Source organism: Nyctibius grandis, chromosome Z, assembly GCF_013368605.1.
Source record: "Nyctibius grandis isolate bNycGra1 chromosome Z, bNycGra1.pri, whole genome shotgun sequence".
Lineage (NCBI taxonomy): Eukaryota > Metazoa > Chordata > Aves > Nyctibiiformes > Nyctibiidae > Nyctibius > Nyctibius grandis.
This window is the reverse complement of record NC_090695.1, coordinates 78,032,378-78,055,000: the sequence shown is the minus strand read 5'-3', so window position 1 is coordinate 78,055,000 and position 22,623 is coordinate 78,032,378. Positions and strand designations below refer to the sequence as shown.

General features: G+C 43.8%; 1 protein-coding gene across 1 annotated transcript in view; it reads right to left on the bottom strand.

Moving 5' to 3' along the window:
* Nucleotides 1-12,175: 12,175 nt before the first annotated feature.
* Nucleotides 12,176-22,623, bottom strand: part of LOC137676260 (RNA polymerase II elongation factor ELL2-like) — a 36,202-nt gene continuing 25,754 nt past the window's right edge. Inside the window, exons 6-12 of the mRNA XM_068422959.1 lie at nt 21,177-21,301; nt 20,956-21,046; nt 19,000-19,252; nt 16,325-16,415; nt 13,501-13,672; nt 12,449-12,493; nt 12,176-12,310 (exon numbers count right to left, since the gene is read on the bottom strand). Of these exons, the coding sequence (XP_068279060.1) occupies nt 12,176-12,310; nt 12,449-12,493; nt 13,501-13,672; nt 16,325-16,415; nt 19,000-19,252; nt 20,956-21,046; nt 21,177-21,301 (912 nt within the window). The remainder of the gene's footprint in view (nt 12,311-12,448; nt 12,494-13,500; nt 13,673-16,324; nt 16,416-18,999; nt 19,253-20,955; nt 21,047-21,176; nt 21,302-22,623) is intronic.

The window sequence follows — 22,623 nt, the reverse complement described above, 5'->3', positions numbered from 1 at the left end:
AGGAGCAGTCTGTGGGAGGGGAGGCTGCAAGCATGTGTTCAGGGAGGTGGACACCAATTTGTTTGAAAGAGGTGCCCTTTGGGTACAGGTGTAGAGGAGTCAGGTGGAGCCATTCCAGGACAGGGTGCAGGGACGGCAAGGCTGGCTTTTGGAAAGGGGTTTTGCTGCACGTCAGCTCGCACGTCACTGTGTGTGGCAGTAACGACAGCACACGATCCAATGTGAATCAAGCATAAGCCATTTATTACAAAAAAAGGCCCCTTTTTATAACATATTTGCTTCCATACGTGCAGCCAGGCACTGTCCATGCAAAACCCGACTGGTCACCCCACTTCTGCCACACGCTGTCCACGCGCCCCTCTGCAACCTCCCGTTGGTCAGTCCTTTCACCATCCCCCTGTGCTGTAACATGGTCCTGCAGGTGCCAAGTCCAGCACTGTTCACAGTGATGTTTACTGTCAAGTATGCAGAGGCTCTGTGGGAAGCACACAGGAGATAGGCCTGTGGCCTTGCTTGGAGAGCTTGTTGACTTCAGCTCTTGATTCTTTCCGTTAACTGCAAAAATATCCCCCAACAACTGGGCAGGGGCAAAGATGCCAGGGAGAGGTGAGATTATTACGCTGCCTCACAGAATCACAGAATCAACCAGGTTGGAAGAGACCTCTAGGATCATCGAGTCCAACCGTTGAAATGCCTCCAGTCGAGGCACTGGCTGCTGCTGTGCTTGGAGTTTGCTTTGCACCAATTGACCTCCATGGTGGTCAATATTTGCTCATCAAAGGCTTCCACTTTCTGTCCTTTCAGGGCGATCCCTTCCTTCCCTTGGTTACGCACTCACACAAGATCCCTGCTCTAATACCGCTAAAAGTTAGTTGTTAACTCTGCTCTTAGCACTATGGTGGGGATTGACTGAATGGATCAAGAAGTCCCGTAAGAAAAAATCCCTGAAAGAGATGGAGAGGTTCTTTTTAGGAAGAAAATCCACTTCTTTTTTGCTGAAATGCTAATGAAGGAAAAACAATTTCAGATTTTCCATAATTAGTTGGGGCTGGAGGGGAATTAAATTTAAATAAAATTACTTGCATACTCAAGTCTGACACTTACAGCACATGTTATCCCATTTGCTTTCCATGGTATATATACACCTGTGACTCTTGCAGTTCACGCTTGTTCATGAGGTTATTTCTCACTGCAGTGCCCTGTACAAGGCTTGGGGGGGGAATCACAGGGACAGCCGCTACTGGAAATTGTGTGAACATGGCCTGCTCAGGTCCTTTCCTGAACTGCCAAGTTCATGAGGAGGACAGAAACAACTTAGGGCTCCATTTGCTTAGAAAAACATCCTTATCACTGTATAGGGTTTGTGTGGCAAGGTTTTGTTAGCAGAGGGGCTACAGGGGTGGCATCTGTGGGAAGCTGCTAGAAGCTCCCCCATGTCCGACAGAGCCAATGCCAGCCGGCTCCAAGACGGACCCGCTGCTGGCCAAGGCCAAGCCTATCAGCCACGGTGGTAGCGCCTCTGGGATAACACCGTTAAGAAATGGTAAAAAAACTGTGCAATGGCAGCTGAGAGAAACAGAAGTGAGAATGTGTGAGAGCAACAGCCCTGCAGACACCCAGGCTGATGAATGAGGGGCAGGAGGTGCTCCAGGCGCCAGAGCAGAGATTCCCCTGCAGCCCATGGGGAAGACCATGGTGAAGCAGGCTGTGCCCCTGCAGCTTATGGAGGCCCACGATGGAGCAGATATCCACCTCCAGACCGTGGAGGACCCCATGCTGGAGCAGGGGGATGCCCAAAGGAGGCTGTGACCCTGTGGGAAGCCCCCACTGGAGCAGGCTCCTGGCAGGACCTGTGGCCCTGTGGAGAGAGGAGCCCATGCTGCAGCAGGTTTGCTGGCAGGACTTGTGGCCCCATGGGGGACCCACGCTGGAGCAGTCTGTCCCTGAAGGGCTGCACCCCATGGAAGGGACCCACGCTGGAGCAGTTGGTGAAGAACTGCAGCCTGTGGGAAGGACTCACGTTGGAGAAGTTTGTGGAGGACTGTGTCCCATGGGAGGGGCCCCAGGCTGGAGCAGGGGACGAGTGTGAGGAGTCCTCCTCCTGAGGAGGAAGGAGCGGCAGAGACAATGTGTGATGAACTGACTGCAACCCCCATTCCCTGTCCCCCTGCACCGCTGGAGGGGAGGAGGTGGAGAATTTGGGAGTGAAGTTGAGCCTGGAAAGAAGGGAGGGGTGGGGGGAAGGTGTTTTAAGATTTGGGTTTTATTTCTCATTATCCTGCTCTGATTTGATTGGTCATAAATTAAACTGATTTCCCCAAGTCGAGTCTGTTTTGCCCATGACAGTAATTGGTGAATGATCTCCCTGTCCTTATCTCAACTCATGAGCCTTTTGTTATGTTTTTTCTCCCCTGTCCAGCTGAGGAGGGGAGTGAGAGAGCAGCTAGGTGGGCACCTGGTATCCAGCCAGGGTCAACCCACCACAATCACCAAGAAAGATGCTGGGTGTCAGGTGCAACCTGAAGCCCCTCCGAGTTTATAGTAGTAGTAATAATAATTATAATAATAACAACAACAACTTTAGCCTAAAAGCACAAAGATCAGTGTCTGGAGAACAGGACCACCACGGTGCAAAGTCACCACTTCTAGCTGGTATTTGCAGCAGAGCCAAGTGGGGTCAGCTCTCAGCATCCTCCGCAACAGGCTTTTTAGCTTTTATTGGCTAATTTAGTTAACATGCATTTTTATGTCAAGACATCATTGTTCTGTCTGTACCTTAATTCTAACCATATGCATTTCCACAGGGGAAAGAGCCTTGAGAAGTTTCAGAGCTCTGACCAAAAAGGGCTGGAAGTTTCGGTCTGTTTTTCCTTCTTGAGTGCTTTATCTCAAAATGCCATAATAGCAGAAATACTCAGAAATCGAGGTGTGTTGTCTTGTCAGTCAAAGAAAACACACCAGGTAAGAACATGGCTCCATGCGCTTCATCATAAGAGTAGCTTTTAACTCAAGCCCTCAGCTAATTCTCTTAATTAGTATGGTCACAAAGAGATCAACGAGCAGGCACAATTCTAGCCAGCAGCAGCAAAGGATGATCCACATAAACCCTTTTTGATTCATATAAAACTTTAGTATTGGTTATGGGAATCATTGTCCTCCTATTTAGTGTTTCTCTTAGCAACACCTGGAATAAAATACTTGCAAAAGGCAAGGACGTGATGGTTCCTTTTTTCTTTTAATGTTACTAGCATAATTTGTTGATTTACAGTGGGAGTAGGATGCAAGGAAAAAGGAGGGAGACATACCCCTAACCAGCAAAAAAATCCCAAACCAAAAATACCTACCTTGAGTGTGCTTTTGGTGAGAGGTCGCTGATGTAAGGAGTGGTGGAGCAGAGCATCAGGAGAACAGAAGTGCAGTGCAGATTACGTTATTCATAGGAAAAGTTGATTATTTAAAATGTGAACTGATACAGTGAGCAGTGAGTGAAAACACCTTTTTATGAGCAGTGATTTGCAGAAACTGAAGATAAAATGCCGTATCTCTGGAAGGCACGTCTGATATCCTGCTCGTAGGTAACTGTAGTGCATGGAAGGATTATGCATCTTTTCTGATAACCAGTCTGAAACACCTGTTTGTGCAAGATGCTGACTGATAGTCTTTGAAGATAGAAATCTGTTTAGTAACCAGTGCCTCCCCACAGTGCTTACCAACAGAACACCTGCTGTTTTGGGAAGACAAAAGATGAAAAGTCATCTGTTCTCCATGTGTGTTTGGTCTCTGGCCCCTTCACCGATATCTGCTGTGTGAAGAGCTTGGCTGAGGCAGCGCTGGGTCCCTCTGAGCCATCTCCTTCCCTGCTGACATCCCAGCTGCCTAATGCACAGGTAGCTGCTCCGCTTTGCCTTTGCACGAGTATTTTTCACCCTTGTGCCCTGTCATGGTCAGTGTGTTGGATGCCCTGTGTACAATTTACAAGAAAGGGAGGATGAGATGATTTCATTCTCCTTGCCCTGGAGGGCAGGTGTTTTAGGAGGACAGGCAGTGCCCAAGAGATGGCAATATCAGTGCCATCCCGTAACCGCCTTCGCAGACGTCCAAGCCCGAGTGTCTCTTTTTTGTGCTTGCTTCTACGCATGATGATTTTGGCTGGAGCCACCACATGGTCTGTCCTGTGGACAACTTCCTGGTGCAATGAGATAGTGATGCTTCTGAAATGCTTTGTGGAGTGTTGCCTTACACAAGAACCTCAGTGCTTTGGAGATCAACTTCTACAATTTGCTGATTCTCTATCAACAGCTGATGTGTTTCCCTTATTTTTATACTATTAAGATTCTGTGGTCCTCAGCTCTGGTCTCTGGTATGGATGCTGGAAGTCCTGTTGGGTGACCTGTGACAGCATGGGACTTGGTCTCATCCTTCTGTTTTTGCAAACTTTAAAGAATTTCATAACTCCAACAGGAGCGTGGCTATGGCCACAGCCAAGTTACTGATACAAGCAAGTGAACAGGTCGTGTATAAAGAGAGCAGGTGCCTGCAGTAACCTGCTCCTTAGCTGGATGCAGTGACGTGGCATTTTCAAGTGTGAGACGTGAGCAGCGGGCCTCCCTGGCCATACCACGATGCTGATCTGGGATGCCAGCAAAACTTCTGACTCAGGAAAGACACTTCCAGATGCAGAGGTGGTCCTTTTCTGCCAGATAGCTAGGAAGACGCTTTCACTGGAAAAGCACACAGTAAGTGCACTCTGAAGCACGACCATTGTTCCCAAACGACACCATTGTTTTGGCTGTCAATGCGCCTTGAAAGGCCCTAGAAAGGACAACTTTGTGTGTATTGCTGCACAATTGTCTGCATTATCCGCATTTGCTACTACAGCACTGCAAGACATCCTAGGGGCCACCTTCCTCTTGCTTCTCTTGAAGCACTTGCTTTGCCCTTTCTCTCCTGATCTCCAAAATCGTCACTGGTTTCCCATTCCCTCTTCTGCCCTTCTCATCCTGTGCTGGTTCTCCTAGCACTGCCCTGAGCCGGGGGGGAGGTTTATGAACGTTATCCTCTCTACATTTTTCATCGTCTGTTGGGCTTTGTCTGCAGTTTCAGACGCAAGAGGCATTTCAGCCAAGGATATTGCTGTGACTGTTTTATCTTCACTGCTACTACTGTAAATCTGTGAGAACTTGCTTCTCTTCTTTTTCCTAAAAGCTTGCCTAGTGAAATTTTGATGACGCTGTGACAAAAATGTGCAACTACAAGTGATTTACTATGGGAAGAGATGACTGGCTGGCTGGTTAGAAATCGTGTAGTGGAATGGCATTAAGTTTGTTGCAGATCACAGTGATAGCAGCTGGTATCCTGTTTCTGGGGTTGTGACATGGTATTCAGCCATCAAGGGTTACCTGGGGATGGTTTGTGCCCATTTCGCAGCAGTGGTAGCAGGGGAACCTTTGCTAGTGGAGAGCAACACAGTAGTTACTGTCCTTGACAGTCTCACATAGGAGAAGACCAGAGTCTTTCTTAGAAAATGCTGCAGAAAGTGTTGTCAGTGTGATGGCAGGCGTATCAGCCAGTCCTGGTCTACCACAGAGGCCTCGGATTGCAAGACAGAGATGACAAAGCCCTAAGGCAGTGACACCACCCAAGTACAGCAGGAAGACTGAGTTCTGCTCAAAGCTTTATTTTTACTGGCTTGCAGTTGTTTTTCCTCCCCATGTCAGTATTTTTGGCTTTCCAGTGAAGAGGTGTCATCACAGAGGATTTACTTTGTGTGGGTTTAGCGTTCAATTTTAAAAGTGTATATTGCATTAAGTCTTGAAGACATTCTTAGCCTCTGCACGTGGCTGTCATATTCAGAGAAAAAGGAAAAGGTTCAGGCTTAGCGATGGGGGAAAACAAATAACCCTCCAGTGCTGAGACCCTTCCCTTTTCCCAGTTCTGCTCAGCTCGCAGCTGCTCGTTGAAGCCCAGCTGCCCAAGGAGAGCAGGGAGGGTCAGTTTGTCTTGTCCCATCCCCACTGAGCATCTGGAAGGCTGCCTGAGCAGAGTGCACCCAGTGCATCAGCAAGGGCTTGGACCGAGCATGGCGTGTGGCTTTCTACGGAGGGGAATCTGAGGAGGCTCCGCTTCATACGAGCAGCGTGCCAGACAGCTTGCAGGGTTGCACATCTCCATCTCTGCACAGGCTGAGGAAGCGTGTAACGTGTAAGTGAGCTTTGATCCTTTTCTTCTCCACACAAAGTCAGAGCTCTGCTCTCACAAGGATGCTCTGAGAGGGACAGAGCCTTCAACAGGGAGGAGGAGTGTCCATCTTCATCTTGCGCAGGCTGCTGGTCGAGTCCTTTCTGGGTCAGGGGGGTAGAGTCGGCTGGAGGAAAGGCAGCCCTGATTCTGACTTCTGTGGCTGGCGGGGAGAAGGCTGGGTGTTTCCTTAACCTAGAAGATCTGGAAATTTACCTATGGGTTTCAAGGTGAAGATGAATTCATGAAGTGCACACTGTTCTTTGCTCAGGATAAAGACTCGGGGGCTGGCTATGAGCAGTAAGGGCACACTCAACAACTACATTAGTTCTTTTAAAGCCCAGCCATACTCTGCTAACATGAAAAAATAGCTGGATGAGCCTGGACCACAACAACCCATCATCCTCTGCGAAGGGTAGAGAACCTCAGGTTCATACATGAGAATTTCTAAAGACTGTGGTGTCTTTTTATTTATGTACATGCCATCATCTGCTTTTTCCTATACCGAAAGTCTTATCGGTGTCTTACCCTCCCTTTCTGTGACGCGGTAATCATTTTTCGAGCGGTGAGCTGAGGCAGCTGGAGCAGAACCAGAGCTGGCAGAGGCTGCGCTTACCAACCTGCCAGAAAATCCACTGCTTTACTGCCGGCTGTGTGTGCTACACACATGACCTGACAGCTCTCCCAGGGTAAAGCCCGGGAGGGTCCTGCAACCTGCCTGTGGCTCCAAAACCAGCTTGGAAAGTGTGTTATTTGAGGAAGAAACTCCAGAGCACTTCTCCTGCTGGCCTTTTGCAACAGCCGTAAGCAGCCCCACCTCTCTGGCAAGGCAAACTGACTTACTAAAGAGTCGGTCGGCTGCTAGAGAGGGGGGGCTGCCAACCCCCATCACCTCCTTTTCCCCAGGGACACTGCCCCAGTCCCAAGGGTCTCGAACAGTCTCCTGGCCTTCAGGGACGTTCCTGCTTTGTTCCTCAGCTACTACCACGCATCAGCAGAGTTTAAAAGTTTGAAAAGTTCAATCATTAAAACAACTGCTAAGCTCTTGATCACAGTCGTGTCTTGCAGTGTGATTCCCAGAGAATAATTTCACATTTTCTTAATGTTGCATTTTCAACCAGGCTTTAGAGGAAGCTCCAAGGAGACGCCTTTGGCACCTTAGGAGAAGGTGCAAGCCCACCCATACATCTCAGCAGAGCTGCCCAGCCTGCCATCACGTCAGTGAGAACCAGGGGCCAGGACCGGAGCTCCAGGCTGTGTGACCAGCGCTGAGCCGGACAGCCGGGCACGGCCGAGTTACAACCTCGTGCTGCTCCCAGCCCTCCGCTTTCTGCTGCGCCGCCAACCCTTCTGCATCAGGCTTTGTCTAAATGAAAAATGCGGCTATTCCTATACCTCTTCAATGTCAAACTTTAAGCTTTTGCATACAGCTCTCAGGAAGATGTAAACTTGCTTCAGGACTAGCGCTGAAATAGAAAACTGTAGAAATAAACATGCTGGAGGAGCACTGGTTGTTCAGGAGCTAGAAGAGTTAGATCCAAGCTGTGCAGAGCCTGCTGATGGCTAGGCTACAGCTCTCATAGCACTGACCTGTTGTGCAAATGCAGGCTAACCCTCATGCGCAGAATGTATTTTGTAACAAAAGCCAAGAGCTTAGTACTTCAAAACGGATTTTTAACAGGGATGTACAGCAGTTTCCACCTTTAAGGCACCTATAACTTACTGGATTGGTAACTTTTTAGGGTTTTACAAAGAGTGGTGGGGTTTTTCTCTGTTTGGGGAGGTGGTGTTTTGGTTTTGGTTTGGTGTTTAGGGATCTGGATTGAAATGACAGCCAGAAATGCAGGGGCCCGTCAAGCACGTGGAAATCACACATCCTGAAACAGTTTATGGGCACAGTGACATGTGAACCAGAATAAGGTTATCTCCTTGTAAAACCTTTATCCATCCATCAGTTTCATGTTTATAACCAACAACTAACTGTTGAGAGTGATGCAACCGTCTTGTACCAACAACTGGTGAGCGACAGACACACAATTTCTGCTGAAGGGAAAGCCCTGGCCATTCAGCCAGCAGCCAGACCCAAGACAGTGCTGCCACTTCCCTCCCTGTGTGGTGGTGTGTGTATCAGCAGGGGAAGACCTCGGGGCCTGTGAGGGCTTGCCAGACGCTTAAATTTGCTGGATATCCAAGTGTTTTGCCAGGACTATGCCCTGTGCTTTGTAATTAAGAAGCAGAGACAGGAGTCCAAAACTTGGAAGAGAAAAACAAGAAATGCAATTTAGTGTGTGAACATTTTGCTCTTTTAGGTTAGAAATTGGCCCCAGCAGCAGATGACAAGGAACACACGTCACCTGCCAGCAGGGGAAAGGGAAGTGAAAGAGGCAGGATATTAAACTTGAGGTAAAAAGAGGGAGAGTAGTTTGAAAGAGAGGACAACCTGCAGGGAAAACACCGCCCCACGTTTGCTTTCAGCTCCAACTGAAGCAGCGCGCTCGCTCAAACAGGCCGGAACAAATCGCCTCCTGTTCGCTGGCAATCCTTTAACGCGCATCTGTCTCATTTCTCTATCCACACCTGACAGCAGCACTCTTGCACGCTCCGTGAATTAGCAGCAGGACGTTACGGAGAGGTGCTGTACCACTGCTGTGTCCCGCACTCCCGCAGTGAAGCGGCAGCCGTCCCCACGGCAGCGGTCGTTGCACCGCTTCATTGCATAGATGTAGGAAGACCCCCGTGCCCCCAGACAAGGAAAGACCAAAGCCTCAGGATTGCAAAGTTAACATTTTGTGGAACTTAAATTGAGGTAGAACAGAGAGACAACAATGGCTCAAGTATTCATTAACGAAACGCCCCAGGATGTTTCACGTACAGGGTCTTAATACAGTTTGTATGGAAACAATTGAGAAAGTTGTAAAATACTCTCAAAGTCAGAAAGGGGGATTCACAGCCCTGTTCACAGCCTCCATGTTCCCAAAAATTGTTCTCCCTTGATCAATTTCATATCCTTCCCTAGAAGAAGGTTATGGAATTGCTGGCCACATCCCTCCTCCATCAAGTACAGAAACAAGTGATGATAAACTGACAAAAAGAACTGTACTCCGAAGTAGCCATAGGTCTCTTTGCATGAATCAACACTAACGTACCTAGAAAGATGGGCTGTAACATTACTCTATTAAAAAGGCTTACAAAGGAGCAGTTACAATATCACCACTTTAACCCAATTTCTGTTTACAACCTGTTGAAGTAACGTGCCTCCAACGCTTGTCTATGTGTTGCACAAAACACTTCCAAGAGATTTGAATATTACTTTTTTTTTTTTTGAAAACTGACAAGGTGAACTGAAGACTTAAAAGCAGTCAAGTGAGCTACTTCAAGCGACAGTTTAGAGCATATTGACAAGTTAAAAATAAATTACTTTGGGCACAGTTTTTCTCTCTCAAAGCCCAGCAAGACTGGAAACCAATTCTCCTAACGCATGTTTTTTTCAGCCAACTGGAAAGGGCTATTGCCTCCCTTCCGACCACGTCTTATTTATACCCTGCAGTGAGATTCAGTTTCCATGAAGGAGACGTGCACAGTTGTCCCTTCTCTACATCAGTCACTTGCTTCAGATTTGCAGTGGTGTAACCCCAGCCAAGATGCCACCATGGGCAATGTTTGTTTCTCTGAGTGAGCAGGCCAGTTCTACAAGAATGGCAATAATACAGTCAGAGGCTCGACTTCAACATTTGCTGAACAGAAATGTCAGCTCCAGGGAAACAACAGAGCTGCAGATTTACAGCACTGTTGGCTGTCGTGTATACTCGCAAGGCTTCAGAAATGCTCAATGAAAATGGGCAAAACCTTCAATTAAGGCCTGTACAGTCATTTGTCAGGTCTGATGAGGATAGGCAGTGCTGGACCTCGGAAGTAGCACTAACCTCCAGCTGCAACACATACACAGCCTGTAAACCAGAAGATGCAGGTGAATACAGGTCAATGGTAAAAGGTGGGGGGAAAACAAGAAAGAAAAAAGAATCAATGAACTGCCCTGGGTCTCAGTTATACAGTGATAGCACTACGAATGATCGCAACACACCGAGACAGTCGTAGCAGAATTGTGTCCCCCGTAACGGCAGTTACCGTCAGATCCAGGCACGCAGTTTAGATAAAGAGCACGGGACTGCCGAAATGGGTCTCAAGATCAGCACCTTCACATTATTTTAATCTGAACAGTCACTTTGTTTCTAGGTTGAAAGCTAACCACCCAGTGCAGCACCGCAGTGAATTTAACAGCCCCTGCATTTACACCTGGGCATTACCACGTGCGTACACTCAGTACCGCTTCAGCCGTTAAACCCAGATGAATGCAGCTCTTCATGGGAAGCAAGAAGTCTGCTCTTCACTTTTCCATTTGGCATCTGGAGTTGAAAACAACTGTACAGATCCAAGGGGCCCAGAGTCAACTTGGTCTCAAGTCCGTGACACAAATATTGCTGTCAGGCAGCAGAAAGGGGTGCAGCTTGCTTGCTATGCCACCTTCAGGAATGTAACATCTTTAAAGTCACAAATTTAAGGCAAAAACTCAGTTGCTCCCATTTACCAGAACGCATGTTTTCTGTCAGTCAGACATTTTCTGGTTTACAGTGATACACAACAGCTTTTTTGATGCTGGAGATACAGTCTATTAGTGATACTACCAAAATTTTGGCAAAAACTCCAAAACCAGACTTGTAAACATAATGCTTCCCTTTTCAATTGGCAGCATTTTGAAAAGACAAACACAGTAAGACACACAAAGATTTTGCTCATTTCTGACGAAACAACCTGTGTTTTCACATGATAAAGTAAGCAATGGTTCACATCAAAATCAACCAAAAAAGTGCATGAAGTGAAAGCTTGTGCTCTTTGGCGATCACAGTATTTTATAGTTAAATACATCTGTTGTTATATTCCTGGCATCCAGGAAAAAAATCTTTAAATATATATTTCCTGTAGGCAATAGCTTCTTTGCATCTCTCTCTTCAAAAACTACTTTGTAGCAGTATATAAATAGGTAACCTACATGTTTAATTGTATAATCTTGGCCCAAAACTATACATGTTTCATTTTTGTGAAGTATCAGTATCTCCCCAATATTATTAAAGCTGACAAGCTATTGAAAGGAAAATGCTCTCATCTTCCACAATAGAAGCAGCAATTTTATAGGAAAAACCTACAGCAACACTCATCAGTTCTCTTAACCTGAGCGTTTGGCCTACGTAGAGCAGCAGCTTTTATTTTTTCCCCATCACGCATGCTCGCACCCACACATTTTTGCACACACACATTACAAGTACACACTTCCAGACACTAGTAGGCCACGTAGTGCTTCCCAGGTGCTTCAGCAAAGTGGGAAGCAGCGTAGCGAATAATTTAACTACACTAAATGTACACAAGCAAACACCTTAAGGCAACCACTGCAATGGGAGGTTTAAGTTGCAGGGGTAAGTTTCTCTTGAAACAAAACGGGCTGTATACAGCACATATACACGCCTCTTTAACCCTACAAAACAATGTGATTTTTTTTTTTAATTTTGTGCAAATTTCTAAACCTTCCACCGTTTAAGGCAAAGAGTTTGAATTAAAAAGAAAGGTCAGAAAACAACCTTACCTTTATCCAAACGTATTTCAATTTGCTACAATATTTTCTTAAAATGCGCACAGCTTCATAGTAGGGGCACTGGGTCCCCAGCATCTACTGATAAAATTATTTCCATGGACAAACAAGTCTTGAAGAAAGGAAGGGACCAGAAAAAGCAGCTTCAAATATGCATACAGCAACATCAACAACAACATAAGTAGTTAACTTAAGTCTGCCAATACTGAAACTTTAATGCAAAAGTTTGATACTAATTTCTAGAATCTTAGAGCAACTAAAAAAACTAAAGTTTTAAATAAATAAGCTTCAGTTCATTCACTGGTGCTTGGTAAAGCACCGCCATATCTCTGCTTGCTTTTCGTCAAATTCTGCTATTAGTCTCTTAATATGAGACAGCTTGTGGTGGAGATACTCGCAGCGGTGCTTTTCTTCATAGTAGCTAGGGATAGACTGTGGAGATAAAGTAAAAAGAAAATTAGAGCATAAAAACATTTCTGCAGAGTTTAATATTTCACATCCTTTGCTTAAAAATAGCCTTGAGCCAGTCTCAGTGATTACTACCTCCCACAAATCTGGTGTTACACGTACCTCTTTTATCTTCCGATATTCTTCTAAGATCTCCTCCTGAAGGATCTTCAAGAAAACAAACATGAAGACAATATGAAGAACATTTCACCACTACCAAAAAATGCAAATACATGTGAAAGACTAAAAATACACTCAGTTTTACTCAATATATTTTCTTATCCATGAGCCACCGTTCTCCTGCATTGCAAAAATAACCCCCCAACCCTCCATAACACCCAAGATCTGCAATTAAACCTGTAAATAGGCAACAAAAGGAGCATGCGTTTGAAGATACCCTTTGAGAAGTTGCTCGCGCTGCTGTGCGTTCACAGACAGCTCAAACAGGTGGAGTCTGAGGGCTGAACAACTTTTTGCAGTGTTTTGTTAAGCTTCAAAAGTCAGGAGCTAGCTCACGCAGGGTCTGAGCACATCTGCAAATTCTGCAAGGTTCCCCTTTGTCTGACTGAGCACTACCAAGATTTTAAAATATTCCTTCTGCTCACAAATCCGTTTGCAATCTGGCCAAAAATTAACTAAAAGCCAACCAAAAATCCTCAGTGTGCACACAGAATTAAAGAATTCTGATATTGAGCATGTGGAATTTGTATGTCTGAATCAGAGAAGTCCAGGCTGGAAAGCCAGAACATCCCATTTTTACCACCCTTCTCTGCTAAAATCGTAGCTAGGATCAGCCACCTGGAAGATGAGTAAGTTGTGGCTGGAGCTTTAGTTAAGTGTATAAAATCATGGGAAACAGAGGGTCACGAAAGCCTTGGGATTACGGCCACTGGTTTCCACGCGCTTCTCATCTTCTCCCCAGCCTGTGTAAGAGCACTCCCTCACCCTGCCAGGATGCTGAGGCGGTCAGCAAAGCCTGAGCCAGTCTGGTAATTGCAGCCATGCGACCGCTTACTCAGTCTCAGACACTGAACCTTGCAAGTCTTTTAAAACCACATCAATATAATTTAGTAGGTAAATATACACTGAAGATTCTGCCTGTGCTGAGAATGTGGACTTTTGGGAGGGATAAGAGGGAGATGAAGCACAACCTTCACAGTTCTGTCCTTCTTTACCTGATATTCTTTGGACTCTGGAGAAACAAGCTTCCATTGTTCCTTAAACTTCATGAATTTCCTGATGGTACTCTCTATCCTGGCATGCAAGTTCCTGTATTCACCATACTCCGCGTTGAAGTCATGCTCGTAACTCCGGCGCTGGTCGTATGAGACTATAGCTGTGTATTTGCTAATGGAAAAACAAGCACACATGCAATTTTACACCAAGGCCATTTCATAGTGAACATCAGGCACAGACACCCAAGATTTAAGTCAGTTAACTATGTGACTGATTTTGCTTCTCCATGTAAGCACACCTGCTCCAAGAGAATGTATGTATGTAATTATAGAAGTCTACCATATTTTTGTGACAGTTATTTGCTAATATTCTACTTTTTAGAGCTTTTCTTCAGAAGCTGCGCCAAAAAAAAAAATGTAGCATACTTAGAAAACATTAGCAGTCATTCAAATATAGAAGGACCAATAAATGCATCAACAGAGAAACTACTAATCTCTTTCTATGACTGGACAGGTTAATTAAGTCATATTTACTTTTGAAAATTCATTTTCCTTACATTTTTGGAAGGGACTGCATTTATGGAGTTGGATGCAGTTAGGCTTTTGGCTACATTGGTGCCTATCTAGCAGCAAAGCATAGTTAATGATAATTTGATTATTTTAGTGCACACTAAGGCAGTTGCAATACGGCAACAAAAACAAATTGCAGAGAAGTCTGAAACTGAAAAAAGTCCATCACATCACCTCCTAAGGAGGGCAAAATCCATAAATCCTCAAAGCCACTGATGTGCTTGAAACTTCCTTCATTCCCCTCTCCCTCAAATCGACATGAGCGGATCTAACAAGCTCATTATACAAATCCGAGCTGAAGTGGCAATGCAAGTAATAGAGACCATTTCCCACCGCTGTCACACCAACACTCCTGGTCCTCCTGGTTCTCTTTGGGTGACACAGGCACCTCCACATGGGGACAAATCCTTAAACGACCCACAGATGAATCTGAATGAGCGGTAAAAATTTAACTCATTGGAAGTCTGGACCAACACAGACGACAACTTTTGTCAGTGCTGTATCCCAGGCCAGATGCACCTGATTAGAGCACTGGACAGTTTTTAAAAGAAAACTAAAGATGCCCTTCAACACTTTGGGAGGTACCTGTGAAGCTGCTTTGGGAGTACTGGCTTATGCACAGTTACATCCCACAGCAAGAGTCCTAGCACAGGACAAGAGCCCAGCAGAGCACTTGCAATGTAAGTGTGCAGAGAGCGAAGAAACAAGAGCAGAAGCAGGGGAAATGTGAATCTGTCTTGTTTTTCCAGCGTTTGCTGCAACTTTGCTTAAAAAGATGGAGTTCCTTTACTCTCATAATCTTAATATAAAGCTGGAACATATCTTTGTGCTAAAGCTGTGATTATACTAATGAATAATGTAGCACTTAGAAAGAGGAAGAGAAGCTGGAATAAACTAACAAAGTCCTTTAAACTGCATCAAATTGCAGGTGCTCTCAGCTTTCGATCGTTCAGTAATGACCAGGCAGATGTCTGAGACAGCGCGACCTCATTTTTTTCAAGGACCCCATGGCCAGAAGATTCTCTGTGAGATTGTGCCAGAGGTTGCTCCTTTCACAGAGAATTCTTCATTCAAGTTTTTACTCCCAATCAGAACTAAACCAACTTTATGAAAACTTGCGTGAAGGCTTTTTTTTTTTTTGGTTTGATTTTTTTAACTTTTAGCAATGGCTTCTCCCTCCCCTTCTGCGCTGCAAACACATCGAGGGAGCTCAGCTGCACAATCGCATTGCTAAGGAGCGTCAGGCTTGTCCTGGCTTTACCTATCGTGGTGTTCATTTCAGCTCTGAGCATTGAAGGGCCACCAAAACCTTCTCAAATTCATCCTTCCAACTGAGCAAAAAGCTTTAGATTGTTCCCCACTGTGCCCACCGCCCCCTGCCACCCCCCCCCAACAAAATCATTTTATTAGAAATTCAGGTTGCACTGACCAAGTGCAGGCAAATTTTAACTTTTGGGAATGTTCATGTGACAACTTGTTAAGGAGCTAAAATTCAACTTACTGAGAAGTCCTTCTGTAATTTTATAGACTGCAATGTGCCAGTCATCGTAGATACGTAACGTTTCACATACAAGTTTAATGCACTTTAATCATGCTTTGTAGCCAAAATTAAGCAGCTAAAATTTAAAATCTGGATTGAGGTTTTTCTATTTTCTCTAGCTCTTTGGTCTGCAGTTCTATGGTGAAATTGGATATTTTGCTGCAGCTCCTAGTCAGTCAGTGGCCATTTTACATCAAAGCTCTAGAAATAACTTTGATGGTTAACTCCTGTTGCTCATATATAGGCTTTGTAATGTTGGACTGTAAAGTCTGCTATCTTCCTCCCCACCTTTCCAGCTTAGATGCACTAAGCAGTGAAAACACAGGGAAGGTGTTCAAATTTACATATTCAGTATTTTAGCATTCAGCTTTCCTCCTGGATTGCCTCACCTCTAAAAAGAAAACAGTGCACTTCCATATTCCTTTTTTCTTGTGCTCTTGAAGAAGAATAAAATTAAATGTTTGAAGTCTTCTTCTAAAGTATATTAAAAATTCTTTTTAACACGTCTTTTCCCCTGCAACTTTTAAGGGACAACCTCAGAGATTAAAACTTGCAAGTACTCGAATAAGGCAGCTGGGTGACTTAAAGGAACTTGCCATAATTCTAAAATTATGTTTTGCTAAATTTTCAGTTTTGTAGCTAAATGAGAGTTTTATAGGTGACTTTTCAACTGCGTCGATGAGTAGCAAGAGACTTAATTGTTACTTTACTCACATGAAGTAGTCTGGTTGTTCACTTGATGAAGGAGGAGCTGTGGAGGCAGTGCAAGTTTCATTAACTCCTACAGAAAAGCACAATTTTGACACTTGAGATAAACAGATTTTTTAATATAGCCAAACAATACCAACCTGATGGGCTTGAAAAAAATCCTATGGAATTTTATTCCCACCGTAGATTATTTCTTATAGAGCTTATTCTAAGTTAATAATAGGGCTCACCCCACCTTCTCCACAGGAGGCAGCACCAGGGTTTAGAAAGAGGGCACAGCTACTTTATTCTACAGGTTCTGCGCTACTGCAGTATTAACCTGAGGTCAGCTTTTCTTATTCGAAGACGTGATGGGGCATCTGCAGAGCAATTCAAGTTACGCAGCAACAGATGCAGCTGCACAAAAGACAGCTTGATACACATAGACATGTATCAGTATCCGGGTTCCAGTGAGAAACAGAGTAGAAAGCTGAAGCTCTTTTCATGCCATGTTTTTATCCCTCCTTCCCTGCCAATTATGGAGATCCAAAGTTAGATTTAATTTCAGCACTCCTCTAAGCAGGAGAGTCTATAGCGTTGTCCATGGGTTACTGGCATTCAGGCTTCAATAACCTGCAACAAAGACTTGCTTCTCATTAACATGGTAATACTGGGTTTGAAAGTTATTTGCACTTGTGAATTGCTCTTTTGCTCTTTTAAACGGCACTATGAGAGCACAGTACACTTCTTCTCTAATCCCTGTTTTTAACGGAATATTTCAAGAGCCCCCTATCTTTTTGATAAATAAGAAAAATAGACACCATAAAGAAAAGTTAGCTGGAACAGGAAGGAACACTCAGTATCTTGGTAACGTCTGCTTTTCATTTGGGGTTTTGTAACTAGCTTAAAAAACACACAATCCTTCCTATTCGTGATTAGCTTACATTGTCACTGTTTAAACACAGTATTTCTGCTAAAGCTCAGCCATTCTTGCTAGTCTCTAAGATATCTGAGCTTTAAGTCATGGGGAGAGAAAAGAGCTATCATGTGATGTCCTACTCAGTTCTTTTGCTTTTAATATTCAAATTGTTCCATGGTATAGCAGTAGTATAAAAAGAAGTGTAAAAGGGGGAACAAAATTTGAGAGAAATGCAGTCATAGTCACAGTATGTACAATACAACTTATGCGAACAGTTTTGCTGTGAGCATTTCATTTCCAAAAAATGACGTGCATTTCTTAGCATGGCTCAGTCCTTCTGAGAGCTTCGGTGTAAGCACCAGCTTGAAATGTAGTACAGATTTTTCCTTCCTTAGCTGTTCAGGATTTTGGTACTGGCTCCTGGAGAAAGATGCTCCCATGTTTGTTAATTCAAGCATGAATATTTTCAAAGCAATCCCAAGCCATGTGGGCACTGTGTAGTGTGTCCAGGGTAAGTGTGAAAAGACCATCTCAAAGCAGCCTTATCTACAAGCACACCACCACTTCAAAGAGGCACCCTGCACACTCTAAAATTGTCTCCAGGCTGTGATAGGAAAGGGCTAAACGTGACTTCTAATTTGCGTCTCGAACCTCTGAAATTAGACAACACACATATTTAACACAGGAACTGAACTCTGCCCTATTTTGTGTGTGTGTGTGCGAATAAATAATGTATTCTGCATGTATTTCCGTTTAGCTTTTCAATGCCATTTTAAGTGTATACCATTTCTACACCTTTTGAAGCCATAAGTTTTGCATGTAAGATGGAGAGGAGCTTACAGCACAGCTGAAACCAGAATTCCAGTACACCACACGCCAGTTTATGTAGGTTTTAAATGTTCTATGAAAAGTCAGAGTTCGATGAACCTTGCGGTGTGATACAAGATGAAATCATAGAATCACAGAATGGTTTGGGTTGGAAGGGACCTTAAAGATCATCTAGTTCCAACCCCCCTGCCACAGGCAGGGACACCTTCCACCACACCAGGTTGCTCAAAGCCCCATCCAACCTGGCCTTGAACACTGCCAGGGAGGGGGCAGCCACAGCTGCTCTGGGCAACCTGTGCCAGTGTCTCACCACCCTCACAGTGGTGAATAAATACATTTATGTATTATTATTCATATTTATGGTGAATTACATTTATGTATTATGTGGTAAATAAATACATTTATGTCTGATCTATGTGTTTCAGTAAACTAGTATGCAGTAAATAGGCACGACAGGTTTTTATTTTCAGCGTGCAGACTTTAAAATTTGCTGATGGAAGAAGTGGAGTGAGTTTCAGGAAATGGTCAGTTTACTGGAAATCAAGCAAAAAAAGAAATCCATTCCTTGTGTTTTTCTAGTACCTAGCTCTTCCTTGTTACCAGTTTCTGCCCAACAGCAATCCATTTCACATTTCTTTGTGCTAATGATTTTTGCACTACAGAGTGAGAATTCTTAAAAAATGAGCCTAATTTTAGCTAAGGTTCCAGGAGAACTAGTCCAGCTTCTGTTTTATGTTGCTTTTTTTAAAAAAAACTAACGGTTACAATGTAATGCAATGGGCAGAAAAAAACCCTGATGCTTCAGGACCATGAAGTAGGGATAGTGGCAAGGCACTTAATACATAGCAAGTGAAAAAACAGACCGTTTGTGTTTCCGGTCCCTGGGTTTACTGGTCCCTTTTCACTAGGTTTACCCATACAACAGTCAGGAAGAGCAGTGTACTAAAACTTTCACCTGAATCTGAAGGGGAGGACCTTTCCAGCTTGTCAGTTTCTTCCTTTGTAAGGTCTTTCTCCTCCTTGCTGGCACTTGTAGTGTCCTGTGCGTTGCTTTCGTCCTTCTCCTTATGCAGAGAGGCGGCAGTGGCTTTCTCACTGATGCTAAGGAAGCAGCCTCTGAACGATGGCTCGGTTCGACTGCTCAGATGACCGATCCTCCGCTTTTTGTTCATCACAGGATCAATAAAATTGGATGTCACAGGCCGTTTCTGTAATAATAATAAAAAAAATGAAAATCAGCAGAATTAAAGTTTGCTCCCATTCTGAAAAAGGAGCTTTTCTGAACAGGCAATTGTTGAAAACACATCTGTCTTATCAAAAAATAGCTGCCAAACAAGAAAGTACTGCAGCTAATACATAGCTTGTTCCATTCTTAGTTTCTAATCGTATGATTTAGCAAGTTGTTCTTCACGTCTACAGCTAAAAGGCCTTGGAGAAAGACGCTGTCTTCAGCAGCTCTATCAAAGGCTTCACCAAAACGAGGTCAGGTCGCTGTTGTTTAGGTACCGATTTCTGTTTGGGTGTACCCGGTTAAGAGTCAGCTTTTGCTGCCGCACAGCCACGCAATTTACCAAAGCAGCCCCGAGAAGCACGCAGCAGTGTGCTTATCAGAGTGCACGAAGTGCAAAGCTCATAAGAATAGGTAAAACCCCCAGCTTCGGTTCAGTTGTCGTTCCAGCTGTTCTCCAGCTGAAATGCTGGTTCACACCCTCTTCTTCAGCATACGCTGCTCACGTTGATGTGCAAGCGGCAGCTTGGACCAGGAGTGCCAGGCATGGCGCTGTGCCACTCCGTTGAAATAAATCCAGATTCTGTCTGTATGGAGGCAGGTGTAAAGAGGTCCCTGGGACCTGCACCATTTCCTGCTCTGACTGGGAGACAGGGAAAAACAGGATCTCCCTCCTCTATTTAAACGTAAATCCCTCAGTGGTGAAAGACTTTCTGTACTTCCCATTTTATTGCTGTACGCTGTGTGCACTGAAGTGCAGTTCTAGTCACAGAAATTATCAAACTTTTCCATAAAGTAATGCCTTTTATGCAGCGCTTTCCAACCTTCCTCTAAAAGAGCTTGCATCGTCCTCTTGTATTGATAGGAAAACAGGACATATGCATTTTAAGTCTGAAAAGTCTGGGGGAAGGCAGACATACTGCCTGCTGATTCACATCTGCCCTTTCCCACCTGGGCTACCCTCAATCAAAACGGGTGCTTACATGATGCCTACAGGGAAAACCAAAATATTCCTCCAAGTGGATCACTGTTGTGATTTGCCCTTACTCTGAACTTCCCTAAGCTTCATATTTCAATAGCAGCACGTGGATGTTTGTGCGTATTTTATGTATTATAACTCCCATATCACAAAGAACCTTGAACACGTGCAATCATGGAACAAAAATACACACGTATCTTGCCTTTAGAAGACCTTCCTATGCACCAAAATAAACAAGTTGTGCGGCAATACAAACAGTTTCAAGTATTTAACCAGAAGGTACAGGGTTGTGTAGGAATAATGGGTAACCAAGAAGTTCAGTAGGCCAGTTTAAAGTTACAGTTACGATTTAGGCCAACGTCTTGGCTGTTCCAACACGACAGGGGTGGTCTCTGTCAGAGATCCAGCCATATTTACAAAACACTGTGTAGACAGGAACTGTTTATTTTTCCAAATATTTTAATAAACATTCGGAAATACAGAACACTAAATGCAGCAGCCCTTAAGCTACATGACCATAAGATTTTTGCAGTCTCACAGTGCAACCATTTTTTAAAAAAATATAATAATCCAGTGAGAAATAAATGCTTCAGTTTTTCATGTGTTAAAGACGACATTAGAGCTTCACGTCACAGCTTTTACACCAACATAAAGTGTGATAAATCTTAATACACTGTAAGTCATGTCAAAAAAAAATAAAATACCTGAGAAGAAGTCGATGGAGCACCTTTATCAGAAAGTGCAGGAGATGCCAAATGGCTGGTACTGGTGGCATTCTGAGATGAATTTAATTTTCTGTAAGGATGACACAACATTTCAGGTTACAAGGCCAAAATGTCTATGTCATAGTAGGGAAGACAGACATTCATTTCCCAGAAAAGGCTTTTGAAATGGCTATTTTCCTTCCCCTAGAGACTGAACTTACCTAGAAAGTATTAACTCCAATGACTGTTTATCTAGTTCGTTGTATCCAGGCCAATCTTTTTGAATGTCTTTAAACAGATAATCCTTCAGAGAGTAAGAATTATCCTTTGGATTCAGGATGGCTACCTACAGGCAGACATTTAAGAAAATAAGTGTTCATTATACCTAAAGGCAAACTACAGAAAAAAGGTCTGTACTGCAAAGCTAAATCAAAGCTGAAAACGAAATCATGCACCAGTTTTCCACTTTCTTTAGACGTGAAGATCAAAGCAGCTCTCACGTAATGAACACCAATTTTAAAAAATGTGGTCAATTTGGGATGTATAAATTTGCATGTAAGAAAATCCCAAACTGCTGCAAGCATGTATGAAACATACTCTATGAAAATCTCTCTCTGCACCATGTATCTTTTTGTCTTTAATACAGCATTGAGAATCAAGGCAGACCACCCCAAAACTTTAAATCTTCACTGCCTGAAATACGTTGAGAGGCCTACTTTTTATTTTTATTTATTTTCCTTTTTTAGGAACCGAAGAACACCATCTCCACACACAAATTCAGAGTTGTTGAACTTCAGGAGGACACTGGCTGTTCTTTCGTTTTACACAGCTACACTGTGATGGCAGAGAACAGACCACGCCCGGAACCGTGCATGTTTTCCATCATCGCATTAACAACTGCAGTATGTCATCATTTGTCTTAATAAACAGAGTTGCTTTTCTTTCTCAAGTGCCTGAGCCACAAGAAACTGTACCTTTCTACTGAACAATCGTAGGTGATAACCTACCCGGGACTAAACTTGTAGTACAAAGACAAATTATTCATCTGTCCCATTAGTTTTAAGCCATATCAAAGTTTTATCAGTTGGGATAAAAGTAACTGTACTCATAACTAACTAGTTGTATTTTGAAAAAAGATCTAGTGCTAAAACGGTTAAGGAGAGGTGTATAGGCCCAGATGCAGCCTTCATTTTGCACACACAGGGTTCATTAGAGCAAACCACTGTCATGAGAATGTTGTGTGCGTACCTTGCTGTATCTTTGAAAATATAATGGGTTTATATCTTCTTTAAGAAAAATACAAAGTATACTCAAAAAGTCAAAATGAGCTAGTAAGAGACCACTGCCACCTAAAGTGCTACTTTAGACTTTATCACCTGACATCTGTCCAGAGTTTCAGAGGAAACCTCAAAAAAAACCCCAATCTCCATCAGTTTGCCTGATATAAAATGCTGAGTAACTCATCAACACACCACCACCACTTTTTTGCAGCTTTGCCTAGTTGTTCCTCCAAAACATGATAGATAATTACTGCTAATTAGGTAAATGCTGCTAATTCACAGAATCAATCAGGTAATTCATGTCTGTGTGCATGTCCGTCTGTCCCCAGCTTCCAAAAAATTAAAAGTAACAAATATACTGGAGACATTATAGTGGGTGTCTGCTACA